This window comes from Mirounga leonina, unplaced genomic scaffold, assembly GCF_011800145.1.
Source record: "Mirounga leonina isolate KUSES-001 unplaced genomic scaffold, KU_Mleo_1.0 Mir_82, whole genome shotgun sequence".
NCBI lineage: Eukaryota > Metazoa > Chordata > Mammalia > Carnivora > Phocidae > Mirounga > Mirounga leonina.
This window is the reverse complement of record NW_023270825.1, coordinates 38,631,043-38,646,039: the sequence shown is the minus strand read 5'-3', so window position 1 is coordinate 38,646,039 and position 14,997 is coordinate 38,631,043. Positions and strand designations below refer to the sequence as shown.

The 14,997-nt window shown below is 36.7% G+C and overlaps 1 protein-coding gene across 4 annotated transcripts in view; it reads left to right on the top strand.

Moving 5' to 3' along the window:
• MNAT1 (MNAT1 component of CDK activating kinase) overlaps positions 1-14,997 on the top strand; it is a 201,635-nt gene that overhangs the window by 45,731 nt on the left and 140,907 nt on the right. For 3 of the 4 annotated variants that reach the window (XM_034993191.1, XM_034993192.1, XM_034993194.1), the window contains 2 exons: positions 7,952-8,104; positions 10,356-10,429. In XM_034993191.1, coding sequence (XP_034849082.1) covers positions 7,952-8,104; positions 10,356-10,429 — 227 coding nt within the window. Of the gene's footprint in view, positions 1-4,696; positions 4,726-7,951; positions 8,105-10,355; positions 10,430-14,997 lie in introns of those variants that run through there. The other variant, XM_034993193.1, reaches the window with a different exon arrangement.

Here is a 14,997-nt window from a genome sequence, read left to right as displayed (position 1 = left end):
CCTCTGGCTTCTTTCATCATTTTTTTCTTTATCTCTAATTTTCTGTAATTTGGTAATGATCTGCCTAGGGTTTTTGTTTGTTTGTTTTGGTTTGGTTTGGGTTTTGTTTTTTTTTGGCATTTGTCTTCCTTGGTGTTCTCTGAACTTTTTGGATCCTCAGTTTGGTCTCTGATGTTAATACAGGGGAAATTTTCAGTTGTTGTTTCAAACATTTCTTCTCTGCCTTTCATTCTTCTCTTTCTGGTGTTCCAGTTGCACATATCTTACACTTTTTGTAGTTCTACAGTCCTTGCATATTCTCTTTGTTTAGTCTTTTTCGTTTTTAGTTTTCGAGGATTCTGTTGGTATATTTTTTTGCTCAAAGATTGTTTCCTCAGCTGTGTCTAGTCTACTAATAAGACCATCAAAGGCATTCTTCATCTCTGTTTACATTGCTCACCTGTTCTTGCATCTTGTCTACTTCATTTGTTAGAACGCTTAACATATTGATTATAGTTTTTTTATATTCCTAGTTTGGTAATTCTAACATCCCTGTCATGTCTGGTTCTGAACTTGCTCTGTGTCTTCCAATTATGTACTTTTGTGTTTTGGTGTGGCTTGTAAGTTTTTCTTGATAGCTAGATGTGATGTATTGTATAAAAGGAATTGTTCTAAGTAGGCCTTTAGTGGTGTTGTGGAGAGGTATTGGGGGGAAGGGAAGTGGTCTCTATTCTTGTGATTAGGTCTCAGGATTTTAGTGAGCCTATGCTTCTGGACTGTGAAGTTCACAAGTGTTTCAAAGTTGTTTTTTCTCCCTCCTAGTTAGATGGACTGGATGGCTAGACTTGGCTGCAGTTCGTTATTTACCTTCTCCCAGTTTAGTTAGGCTCTGATAATACCCCAGCTGATTAGGCTTTGGTTAAGTAGTTTCACCTGAGAGCAGGCCTTATTGAGAAGGCTAGAGTGCACTGGTGTATTTCAAAGTGGTTCCTTTCTACACCTCCCCTTTCACATTCAAGTTATGATTGTATTTCTTGATAAATAAATCTTTATTGATCACATATAACTTTGTTCTCAGTCATTTTGGTCTCAGTACCTTAATTACTAAGGACTCCCCAAGAGCTTTTATTTATAAAGATCGTATCTGTTAATATTTACCATATTGAACATTAAAATTGAGAAAATTTGAAAATATTGATTCATTAAAAATTATAAACATATTACCTATTAATATAAATATTTCATAAAATATATTTTCCAAAACAAAAATTTGGGGGTAGTATTGTTTTACATTTTTGCAAATTCTTTTGATGTAAGGGTTAAGACAGATTGTGATATTTGCTTCTGTAGTGAATCTATATTGTTACATGTTATTTCCATTGAAATGTATGAAGATGATATGGCCTCCATAGATATGTAGTTGGAAAATGGAGGAACCTGTTGATAGCTTTTTCAGATAATGTAAATATTCTTTGTCCTGCTTAGGTAAATATATATTTGAATCATTGTGAAAGTAAAGGGATGTCTTATTTAGTGTATGACCTGCATTTCTGGATATTGTAGTACTAATTGAATTTGCCCTTAGCTTTCCCAAGGTAGACTTACAGTAATGGTCCCTATAAAGATACGTTCCTGGCTTGGTATACTGGCAACTTGTTTTCTTTAAATTCTCCAAAGCTCTGAATGTTCCTGGTGGTCATGTTGTGTTCCTTTACCATTCATATAATTGTTTATCAGGTCTCCCAGTGTGTAGTATTATTTCTGAAGCTCTTCATAAAGTTAGCTAGAGGACTTTCAATTTCTAATTGACTCTCACTCTGTTTCTTCAACCATATATTTGAAGCGGCGTTGAGCCTCTGTAAAACTTGGGTCTCAGCATTTAATACTATAACCTCCACACACTTTTTGGCTATTCTAGGTCAAAACTATTCATCAGTGGCAACAAGAATGGGTTCAGAAGAGTAGAGTCCATGTATTTTAGGAAATACTTCACTCAGGATAGTGCATTTGGAACTGTCATTGGCTTGGAGCATTTGGAGTGTGATGTGTTAATGCTTACTGGCCAAGAGTGTGCAGTATAATTTGTTGAGCTATTGCTTATTGGCTGAGAGCTTATGATAGTATTCAGAATATACCTTTATCATAGAGTTTCATTTTTTTTTTTCTATTTTGACCACTATATTATGAGCCCTTATGCACAAAGTTTGTGTTATTCTCCTTGTATCCTTAATAGAGTGAAGGATATTGGATTTGGAGATATCGAGTTTGAGGTAACTTTTTTCTAAATAAAAAAAATGTACCCGTGGATTATCAAAGAGGAATTGTGCAATAGGCAGTGTCTAATAGGAACTCAGGAGAGAGATTTGGGCTAGAGGTAGACACTAGGGATTGTTACTTAGGTTATTGTAAAAGTTTTGAGTAAGAATAAGATTGAAAGAGAGAATGTGGAATGTGAAGCAGACCATGGTCAATTCTTACTAGTTAAATGAGTTTAAGCCAGTTATTTGACTCCCTAGTGCTCAGTGACCTCATCTGTATAGTAAGGAAAATCATAAAGTCATATCTATGTCATAAGATCCCTAATACATGTTATCCTTCTAACTTCCTTCATACTTTTCCAGCCTTTTTCTAGAAAATATATACAGTGCTATTTAACAAAGCATTTAAATTTGGCTTAGGAGTTTACTGGCAAGAGGGCAAAAAGGGAAATTAGATGTATTCCATGGTCCTTGCTGTTTGTAAGGAGGGTACAAATCCACTTTTTGCTGCAGGGGGCGGGGGCTCGGGCTCATGTTTTCTTGGCACAGCTATACTAAATTACTAGCTCTTTCCTTTCCCCCCGTATTTAGCTCTATTTTTCTGGCTCAAAATGGGCTTAAACATAATATTTGAATTTGTGCGTTATATTACTTGCTTGTTAGTTGTAAGTTGCCATGCTAAATGGTAATAGCCAACAGAAGATTGAATAGTTACTAATTTTGAGTTCTAAGACTGGAAAAAATGGGTTTACATAATTTCTTTCTTTTTAATTTTGAGAGTAAATTTTATTCTCCAAAGGCTGTGAGGGGAAATTTATAATGTTTTGTAATGTTTTAACACTTGCAGTTCCAGGCCATCCCTTCTGTTTTTATGGATGAATTCTTTGCTTGATATCTCAAAACACTGTGTTGCAGTAGTTTTTTTCCTCAAGCTTTGGAGTAGATAATGAATTCCCTTTTAGGTATAAAGTGATACATACCAATGTAACCTTAGGTTACAGAAAAGTTATTTGCAGGTCTTAGAAAAGTTAGGCAGCATATTTTGAGAGAAAAAATTGCCTTAATAATACCTAGCTCCTACCCTATAGAGTTCAGTGTACATGGGTTTAAGGAATAATTTATTATAGGGAAAATTTTTTCTTTAATAAAAGTTATTACTTGTTTATCTTTCAAGACCATAGACTTCTCTTAATTTAATTTAATTTATTTATTTGAGAGAGTGTGTGTGTACATGAGGGGGCAGGAGTAATGTGGCTGGCAGAAGGAGAGGGAGAAGCAGACTCCCTGCTGAGCAGGGAGCCCCCTGCGGGGCTCTATCCCAGGACCCTGGGATCATGACCCGAGCTGAAGGCAGACTCTAAACTGAGCACCCCAAGACCACAGATTCTGTTAGAGAGCTGGTGAGCTGAAGAAGAATAGAAAGTCCTGATAAAACTAGATTACTTCAAAGAAAGTCTTTAAACACAAAATTTGTGATTATTTACCTTTTCTAAGTCAGTTAATCTATTTTAATAGGTATTGAAATTCTGCATGAAATATAATTCCTTTTGAAAAAGTAAAGCAAGTAAGTCAATTAAAAAATCTTGACAAAGGAATATAAGCAGTTAAATATTGATATAAGAAAACAAAATCTAAAAATAACTTGTTTAGAGTGAGAAGAAGGTAGGCACCATTCTGGTTTTTAAAAACAAGAGAAAACCATAGTGATATCTTTGGGAGTGGGTAATGACTAAGGATTTGGGCTTTTCCACAAATTTTCCTGTGCTCTGGAAAATACAAGATTTTGTATGAAAAACTTTCTTGCACTCTTGGAGGCCAAAGATTATCCATATACTGCTGTTTCGGTTGCTCTGTTGCCAGATGCAGTGAACTAGCAATTATTAACTTTTTCTTTTGTTCTTTTTTATATAACTAATTTTCATGTAAATACTTTGTAAATATGTATTTCATAGATATGTAGAAAAAGATTGGTCACATAAACTCTAAAAGTAGTATGTTACTTGTGGGAAGTGAGAGAGAATAGAATGAAGCGGAGCTTTAAGTTTTTTTCTCTGTGTGTTTATATATTTGAGCTCTAAGGAAAGAGTTATTTGTTCTTATAGCAGTTAAAATCAGAAAGGGAAAAAGTTGTGTAGGAAAATAAATTATTCTAAAAATTCTTAAATACTGTTAATCCTTATGATTTAAAGCAGATTTTTAAAAAGTAGAGATACAGAACTGATTGTGGAAACAAATAATATATCTAGTATATAACTTTTAGAAATATTTAAGTGTTCTGTATTACGTTGTTTTTTAACTTTTTTTTTTTTTTAAGATTTTATTTATTTATTTGACAGAGAGAGAGAGCACGAGCAAGGGGAGTGGCAGGCAAGGGAGAGGGAGAAGCAGGCTCCCCACTGACCAAGGAGCCCAACGCGGGGCTCGATCCCAGGACTCTGGGATCATGACCTGAGCCGAAGGCAGATGCTTAACCGACTGAGCCACCCAGGTGCCCCAGTTTTTTAACGTTTTTTTAAAAGATTTTATTAGAGAGAGAGAACGAGTGGTGGGGAGGGCAGGGAGAGAGAGAGAGAAAGAGAGAGAAGCAGACTCCCTGCTGAGCAGGAAGCCCTATGCGGGGCTCCATCCCAGGACCTGGAGGTCATGACCTCAGCTTAACTGACTGAGCCACCCAGGTGCCCCTGTATTACCTTGTTAAATGAATTCTCAACTGAGTCTACTCTCCAGGGCCTTGAAATATAGAATATTATTTGTGGTTTGATTTTTTTTTTTGAGTATTTTAGATGGCTCCTTGCTTATAAATATCTTTAGTCAGTGTAGTTTTATTTATTTATTTTTTAAAAGATTTATTTATTTATTTTAGAGAGAGAGCACAAGCGGGAGTGACAGAGGGAGAGGAGAGAGTGAATCCTAAGCTGACTCTGGCTCAGCGCAGAGCCCAGCCCGGGGCTCAATCCCACGACCCTGATATCGTGACCTGACCCGAAACCAAGAGTCAGAGGCTCAACTGACTGAGCCACCCAGGCACCCCTAGTTAGTATAGTTTTAAAGTGTGCTCATTTTCAACTTCTGTAGTTAGATTTCATTTTCTCTAACCACAAAGATTAGGGGAAATGTACCACTCCCAATCTTGCGAATCCTAAAGTGAATTTTCTGGGGTTTTGTTGATCATGATAATGACAGCTGTATCTGTGTTCTCTTAGGAACTTTTTTTCCCCTCTAATATTTGATGGCACTGTTAAGATAGAAATTGCAAAGGTCAATGTTATTATTTTATTAATAACCAACCTTAAAAATTCTTATTTCCCTATGTCATTCTTCTCATTTAGCTTATTCCACATGTCAGCTACATACCTGGAAGAAATAAATGTTCCCCTTACTCATTAAATTTTCTCTTTTCCCCTTTTATATTCATTTTTTTATTATGTATAGTTTTTTGAGTACTTATTATCTGTGAGGCACTGGGGATAGAGAACAGGTAGGCCAGATTCCTGCTCTCATGAAGTGTAAATACATCCTCCATCCTCATAGAGGTTACAGAAAATCAACGCGTAAATAATTTCAGGGCACCATGTCAGCTACATACCTGGAAGAAATAAATGTTCCCCTTACTCATTAAATTTTCTCTTTTCCCCTTTTATATTCATTTTTTTTTATTATGTATAGTTTTTTGAGTACTTATTATCTGTGAGGCACTGGGGATAGAGAACAGGTAGGCCAGATTCCTACTCTCATGAGGTGTAAATACATCCTCCATCCTCATAGAGGTTACAGAAAATCAACGCGTAAATAATTTCAGGGCACCTGGGTGGCTCAGTTGGGTAAGCGTCTGCCTTTGGCTCAGGTCATGATCTTGGGGTCCTGGGATCGAGTCCCCTGTTGGACTCCCTGCTCTGCGGGAAGCCTGCTTCTCCCTCTGCCTCTCTGTTTCTCATGAATAAATAAATAAATAAAATCTTTAAAAAAATAGTTTCAGATAATGCTAAGAAAGAAGTGATTAGGGCTGGTATAGCCCTAATGTATGTGGAGTTGGGCAAGATTGCAACTAGAGGACTGTATATCAAAATGTTTAAATATTGGTTAAGAACCAAGCTACACCCTTGGCACAGTCTTGAGTTCCCATGCTGTCCACTTACTTCCCAGGGCTGCATCCTCAAGACCCAGAGGCTAAAGAAACTGTTGTTTTCTTATAGCCAGCCTTTCTACTTTATTAGTGTAATTAGTAGCATGGATATCTTGGGACAGGGCAAGGATGGTTGAGTGGTGCCTGGACCCATCAAAAACAGTGTGAACTGATCTTCTCAGGTTCCTAGGAATCCAGTATAGAGAGGTTGACCTCTTTAGGTCCTTGTTTTTCCAACTCCAGACTTCCAGGAGATTCTAAACTCTTCCCCAAATTGTACTTCCCAAGAAGAAAGGAGGGAATGCAGGTATCTGGGAAATATGGCTTTCCTAGGCAGTCCTGGTAGATTTGGGGCAGCCAACTTTAACTGATTAAAGCTTTTATGAGGAACCATTCCTTCTGTGATTTCTCAGGGCAGAAGCTGTGGTGATTTTTCTGCTTTCTCCATAGATACTGGGGTACCATCAGTTCCTTCTCCTTTGGCCTGGGGTGGGGCAGGGGTGGAGAAGACCTCTTTCAACTATCACTTGTAATTTCTATTTGTTCAATTGCTTACTGAACTTTCAAAAAAAAACACCCCAAAAACAAAACAACAACAACAACAAAAAAACAACTTCTATCTTATAAGGCTGAAAGAGAAAAAAAGTCTTTGTTTTAGTGATTGTGATTTGCAGAGTACTTTATTATTATTATTATTATTATTATTATTATTTATTTTTTTATGTTTGTCACCATACAATATATCATTGGTTTTTGATGTGGTGATCCACGATCCATTGTTTTCGTATAACACCCTGTGCTCCATGCAGTACGTGCCCTCCTTAATACCCATCACCGGGCTAACCAATCCCCCCCTCCCACCTCCCCTCTAAAACCCTGTTTGTTTCTCAGAGTCCAGAGTCTCTCATGGTTCATCTCTCCCTCCAATCCCCCCCCCCATTTTTCCCTTCCTTCTCCTAATGTCCTCCATGCTATTCCTTATGTTCCACAAATAAGTGAAACCATATGATAATTGACTTTCTCTGCTTGACTTATTTCACTTAGCCTAATCTCCTCCAATCCCATCCATGTTGATGTAAAAGTTGGGTATTCATCTTTTCTGATGGCTGAGTAATATTCATTGTATATATGGACCACATCTTCTTGCAGAGTGCTTTAAAGTGTAGGCCTTTGGAGGAGGCTTCTCTTGCCTAGATCTAAGAGTGTTACTAGACTGAGAATGGAGGTGACCATAGATCATTCTTTTACATGCCTCTTTGACTTTTCCCTATCCTGCTACCTCTGAATCTGCCTAGCCCCCAACACAATTTCTTTTAATTTGTAAATTTGTTTAATTTGTAAAGTGAAACTGGTATCCCTTGGGGTACCTATGTCTAAAATGTAAGCTCCAAATGAAAATAAATATCTAAAAGTTTTTTTGTGTGTGTGAGATTTTCAAGTAGCAATGATTAATTTTCCTATCTCTGCTCCCCTGCCAGAAAAACGCACCCAAACAAAAAACCACCAAAACAACAAAAAAAGGGTAAACTATATACAAATTGTTGTGGATTTGAGTATTGGCTTAAGTTTACCTTGTATTTTCTCCTTACAGGTGTGAAAGTTGTGTGGATTTACTGTTTATGAGAGGAGCTGGAAACTGTCCTGAGTGTGGCACTCCACTTAGAAAGAGCAACTTCAGGGTACAACTCTTTGAAGATCCTACTGTGGACAAGGAGGTTGAGATTCGGAAAAAAGTCCTAAAAATGTAACTATTATTGTTTGAATGATTCAGTATACAAAGAGGACTTTAAGTATTATTTCAATAATTGCTATAATTATTTACTGATGGAAATATAGATAGTTTGGCAAGTGAATAAATGCACAAATTCGTCTATGCATTTGTTCAACAGAAATTAAGTACTTGAAGAATAGTTATCTAGCCTTTGTTAGAGAAGAGTAGATCATTTTGTTTGATAGCTTTACAATTTATTTACTATTTATTTTATAATTTACTTAAATACATATTGAGTACCTACTGTGTGTGAATGCTGTGTTATTCATATTAGGCATTAGGTATGAAATGAGTGAAATAGCTATGAACCTTGCCCTTATAAGGCTTACAGTATAGTAGTATAGAATAGCATGGAGATAGATAATAAAACAGGCAAACTAAACAACTGTATGGTTATAAATTGAGAAGAATATTACGAAGTTAGTGACTGAGTGTTGGTGTGGATCACTGATATCAGGTGGGGCCTGTGAAGGTATCATTTAAGTTGAGATTTGAAGTGTGCTAGAGAAAATAATGTGTTAGCTATAATTTATTTTCATATATATCTGTGTGTGTACATAATATATTTATTTTTATTTTATTTTATTTTTTTAAAGATCTATTTATTTATTTGAGAGAGCGAGAATGAGAGAGAGAGAGTACATGAGAGGGGGGAGGGTCAGAGGGAGAAGCAGACCCCCCGCTGAGCAGGGAGCCCGATGCGGGACTCGATCCAGGGACTCCAGGATCATGACCTGAGCCAAAGGCAGTCGCTTAACCAACTGAGCCATCCAGGTGCCCAATATATTTATTTTTAATATTATCTTTTTCATTTATAATTTCATTTTTACTCTCTCTTTTTTTTAAGATTATTTATTTGAGAGAGAGAATGAGAGAGAGAGCACACAAGCAGGGAGAGGGGCAGAGGGAAAGGGAGAAGCAGACTCCTCGCTGAGCAGGGAGCCCGATGCGGGCTTTATCTCAGGATCCCAGGATCCCAGGATCATGACCTGAGCCAAAGGCAGACGCTTAACTGACTGAGCCACCTAGGTGCCCCTAGTTTTTACTGTTTGTGAATAGTTTTGGGTTTTATTTTATCTGTCCTTTTATTAAAAGTGACCTTATTGTTTTTGAAGTTTAACAAATTAATATAAAACTTAATGTATTATTATTATTATATTTTTTGGTGGTATATGTTTCAACCTAGGTCACCAGTGTTTTAAAGATTTGTTTATTTATTTTAGAGAGAGAGAGAGAGAGAGAAAGAGTGAATGCAGAAGTGGGAGGGGCAGGGAGAGGAAGAAAGACTCTCAAGCAGACTCCATGCTCAGCACAGAGCCTGATGTGGGGCTTGATCTCATAACCCTGAGATTATGACCTGCGCTGAAAGCAAGAGTTGGACCCTCAAATGACTATGCACCCAGGTGCCCCCTAGGTCACCAGTGTTTTAGCAGCATCTTTCTAGGTACTTAACCTGTGTTACTTTATCAATGTCCCAGGCTGCTCTTTTATTACTTGTATTGCTTCTGGGAGATAGTCTCTTTTATTTTATTTTTTTAAAAATATTTTATTTATTTATTTGAGAGAGAGCAAGAGCATGAGTGAGAGCTGAGAGAGAGAAAGAGAGCACAAGCAGGCAGTGAGGTAGAGGGAGAAGCAGACTCCCCACCCAGTAGGGAGCCTGATGCGGGGCTCAATCTCAGGGTCCTGGGATCATGACTTGAGCCAAAGGCAGGCACTTAACCGACTGAGCCACCCAGGCGCCCTAGATAGTCTCTTTTATATTAATTTTTTTTAAATTGATCCCTTGTAGTTTTCTAATTCTTCACAGGGACATTACAATATTTATAGAATTTCCTGATCTGGTATTCTTTAGATTATAATTGTCATGAAAAATTGGAAGGTGTTTTTTGAATTAATTTTTAGCTTTCTGAAAATTAGCAAATCTATTTATAAGAAGTAAATCAGGCTCCTAATTTCTTTCTTTTCCTTAAGTTTTAGAAGGATTTAACATATTTTATCATTCTCTCTTAATTCTGTTCCTTCTCTGTAATCATAAGAATTTAAGAACAACATTCTTGGTCTAATTACAAACGTGGTGTCAAGAAAACAGTGTTTTACGCAGTAAGTAATAAGCAGTGCTTTTCTATGTATCATGAATAAAATATGTAAGAAGAAACAAACCACTTAGATAATATTGGAAGCAAGAGATATGTAATATGTTGAATTTTTTCTTCTATTAAAGATACAATAAAAGAGAAGAAGACTTTCCTAGTCTAAGAGAATATAATGATTTCCTGGAAGAAGTGGAAGAAATTGGTATGTTTTTTGATGCTTGTACTTTTGGTGTGCTACCCTGTATGCTTTTATCTTTTAGATGCCTAAAAGATAAACATCTCATATAAAATCTCTAACAAGTTTTATTGTGATAGCTGATGTTTTATCTATTTACTTTCTGTTGTACTGGAATCATGTTTGTTAAATTGAAGCCATACTTAAGTAAAGGACATACTTAAGTAATAAACATTTTGTCTCAGGGAAAATGGTATCACTGTTTTTTTTTCCCCCAAGATTTTATTTATTTATTTGAGAAAGAGAGAGAGAGAGCGCACAAGCAGGGGAGTGGCAGAGACAGAGGAGAAGCAGGCTCCCTGCTGAGCAGAGAGTCTGACACAGAGCTTGATCCCAGGACCCCGAGATCATGACTGGAACCAAAGGCAGACACTTAACCAACTGAGGCACCCAGCCGCCACAGTAGTATCAGTTTATAGCTGGGAAGAAAGACTGTATCTGTATATATTATCTATATGTTGAGGAGGTATTAGAGTCAACACAAGGAAAAGGTACACAGATTTTTTAAAAATAGGATTTCTATTATCTGCCTATGGTGACTAAAGCCATATGTTGTTTATCATTTATGTCTCTGTGCATATAGTAGTTTGAAAATAGTTTGAAGCAGTTGACTATTGAAGTGGCATTCTTTTATTTAGTATTATTCTAGACTCAGAGGTTAGGGTAATCTTAGCTCCTTTTCTTTCTTTTGTGATTAGTCAAAAGGAAATGTTCATCAAAAGAAAGAATTATTAATTTTTTTTTAAGATTTTTTTATTTCTTTATTTGACAGAGAGAAAGAGCACAAACAGGGGGAGTGGCAGGCAGAGGCAGAGAGAGAAGCAGGCTCCCCGCCAAGCAGGGAGACCGATGTGGGACTCGATCCCAGGACCCTGGGATCATGACCTGAGCTGAAGGCAGTCACTTAACCAACTGAGCCACCCAGGAGCCTAGAAAGAATTATTTTTGCTTTCTTAAATAAGATTTCAGAGATGTTAAAAAGCCTGGAAGTTGTTACACATCAATTAAAAAAATTAATGTTTTTTTATAGCTGCCATAATTATTATTCCTCAATACAGGTTTGGAAATGAGACAAAAATTACAGACTGAAATAAGAATGAGACTTAGAGAATTAAATCATCTTTTTTATTCTTCTCTCAAACTTGATAGCCAAGCTGTGCTTATGTTATTTCATATTTAAAGTATGAATATAACAGACTGATCATTCTTTTTTTTTTTTTAAAGATTTATTTATTTATTTGAGAGAGCGAGAATGAGAGAGAGAGAGTACATGAGAGGGGGGAGGGTTAGAGGGAGAAGCAGGCTCCTCGCCGAGCAGGGAGCCCGATGCGGGACTCGATCCAGGGACTCCAGGATCATGACCTGAGCCGAAGGCAGTTGCTTAACCAACTGAGCCACCCAGGCGCCCACAGACTGATCATTCTTTAGAGGAAGGTTTATATATGGAAAATTTTTAGAAAATTTAAACTCTTGAGGAATGGAGTATTCTAATGCCTTTAACTTCTTTATTAACCGAGAAAAACCCAGAGAATCTTTTTATTTCAACTGTTATGGAAACTTTTCCAAAATATCTAAGTTCATTTATTATGTCATAGCAAATAGCATGTACAGAATATAACTTAAGCTTTTTCTGGGATCATTTAGTGCCTTGGGGCCATAGTTTTTTCATTCTGATGGTATTCATTGCACTTTATGTGTAATCTTAGCAACCATCAGTGGCTTGGATTTTAGTTGAAAAAGTGGTAGTATTGGGAGTGCCAAGTCAAAGTAGAAAAGTTATGATATTGACTGAGAAGATAAACTGAAAGAAATCTGTAAGAACTGGGCAAGTGTAGAACTCTGATTAGATCTATAGAATATACATATTAAGTATAGGACAGACAGTTGGATAGTAGCAGGAATAAATCCAGCTCATGTTTATTCTAAAGGCAATATGATTAGGTAAGAGTCTGGTCAGGTAATAAAGAGAAAGGAGATTATAGATGTCGGAGAGCAAGGTGTAATACATGGTTACAAGTCCAAGCAGGCAGGTAGGATAGATAATCTAAAGAAACCGATGGACAAAGAAGGTGGGGAAGGGAGGCGGGGATCTTGATTCTAGAATAAGGTTCTGGTTGAGCCATTATTTTTAAACATACATATTTTTTCTATGGGATGAATTAGTTGGAAGATATGAACAACTGGGGGCCCATAGGTAAGACCATGTTTATGTCCAGAAGGAGGAGCCAGGATTGACAGGTAGAGCAAGTCTGGCTATTACAGCTATACCATATGTAGTCCTTTCCTTAACAGATAAGAAAATGGTGGCTTGGAGCATTTAATTTGAAAGTGATTCTGCTATCATGTATATTCATGAAGGACTGTCTTCAGTTGCAGTTATGTCGAAGATTTCTTAACTTACCTCCACTTAATTGATCCATTGGGGTAACTGACATTTCTCAGTCCTTCCATAAAATATACTGATTGAAGCCCAAAGCATAATGAATACATGATGAACCTTGTTCATTAGAAGATGACAAGTACATCTCTGTACTTCTCTCACCAGTTCATTTATATACTGAGAGTTGTTTGCATTGGTAACCAGGCCTTCTTATTTATTTATACTTGTAATTATGTAATTTAATTAAGTAGTTTATATGGTTGGGAAAAAAAGTGCACACCTTCTAAAGGATTCTGCTTCTCAAGTTCTTACTCCACTTTAGAAAATGGAAACTGAACAACATAGATGACAAGTATGGTTTATATAAGAAAGAAGCAACGAAAGAAACTAATTAAAGACTAGATATTGGCTATAGGTCATTAAGTTAGAGAATGACTGTGTACTTACTATATATGTTTTTTTTTTTTTTTAAAGATTATTTATTTATTTATTAGAGAGTGAGCAGGAGAGAAACAGCATGAGAGGGGAGAGGGTCAGAGGGAGAAGCAGGCTCCCCGCTGAGCTGGGAGCCCGATGGGGGACTCGATCCCAGGACCCTGGGATCATGACCTGAGCTGAAGGCAGTCACTTAACCAACTGAGCCACCCAGGCGCCCACTATATATGTTTTAAGTTAAAATATTTAAGCAGTGTGTATGTGTGTTTCCCCCCCTTAACAGACTTTTGTAAGTAATCAGCTACTAATCTTGATCATGCTGCATAAAGAGCAGTTCTGATTGTATTTGAAAATATTGATGAAATTTGGGGTCTAGCCTCTTCGACTTAGAGTTTATTTTCTGAACTTCAGTTTAGCAGATATTAATTGTTCTATGTGAACTACTTTACTTGCGGGGCATATATGATCTTTGCCTTCAGTAAGTACAGACTCTAAAGGGGGAAATAATTATAAAAACTAATAACTATAATATAATGCCAAAGTAGTATAGGCATTTATTTGTAAAGTGTTATGGGAATACAGGTAACAAACAATTAATTCAACATTGGGAAATAGAAGTATAGTTTGATCAGAGAAGAGGTCATATTTGAATTTGACCTTAAAAGATGGAATAGGAGTTTACCAGGTGGGAAGAGGATGGAAGAACATTTCTAGCAAAAGACAAAATTAACAGAGATATAAGGGTATTGAATATGTTGGAGAATGAGCAAGTAATGTTATAGGTAAGTAGAACATGGGGAATTACTAGAAATGAGGCTTGAGAAACAGACTAGACCTGGGTTAATGAGAACTTTGCAAGCTAGGCTTTCAGGGTAAGATTTTATTCTATGGTCAATAGTGAGCCAGCAGGATAGTGTGGTAGCGATGTGGAATATTGACAGGAGATCCTTGAGTCTGGGCACATTTTTAAGGGGTTGTGGATGAGAAATAATGAGAGCTTCGAGCAGGTAGTAGGGGAGTGGAATAGATAAAGGGGATGTTTTAGACAGAATATTCAAGGACTAATTTGATATAGGTGGTGAGGGAGAAGGAGCAGGCAGGGATGAGTTAAAATTGATGACCTTAAGCAGTAGGATAGTATTCATCAAGAAAATAAAAGCTGGAGGACAGGCAGTATTTTTTATTGTTTTGTTGGGTGGAGAGTGAAGCAATGAGAGAACGACTAGTTTTAGCTCTTTGAAGTTTTGTTAGGGTGTGGCTCCACCTCTTAGTTGTGTGTCATTGTTTTAATTGTTATGGTATAAATAAAACTTTCTTTTAAAATCTTGTTTCAGTAGCTATCTACTTTGTGTTTTATTCATGCTTTCAAAGATGATTAATTCAATATGATATCTGTATTGGATCTCTGTGTTAATCAAAAGTATAAAATGTTAATTTAATGGGCACATGTTAAGTTCCAGACTATGCTGTATTCACATTATCTCGAATAATTTTCACAGCTCTAAGAGAGGCACTTTTATTCCTTATTTTGCATATTGAGAAGAGGTAAAGGGAGCTTAAGTATTGTACTCAGGATTACATTGCTGGTAAATAATGGAGCCAAATTTTGAACATAGGTTTTTCTGACTCTTAGATCCATGAAAGTGCTTGCTAGCAAGTCTCAGAGTAGTTACTAGTCTGAGTCTAGAACATGGGGTGCTAATTAGGGAAATAGGAGATG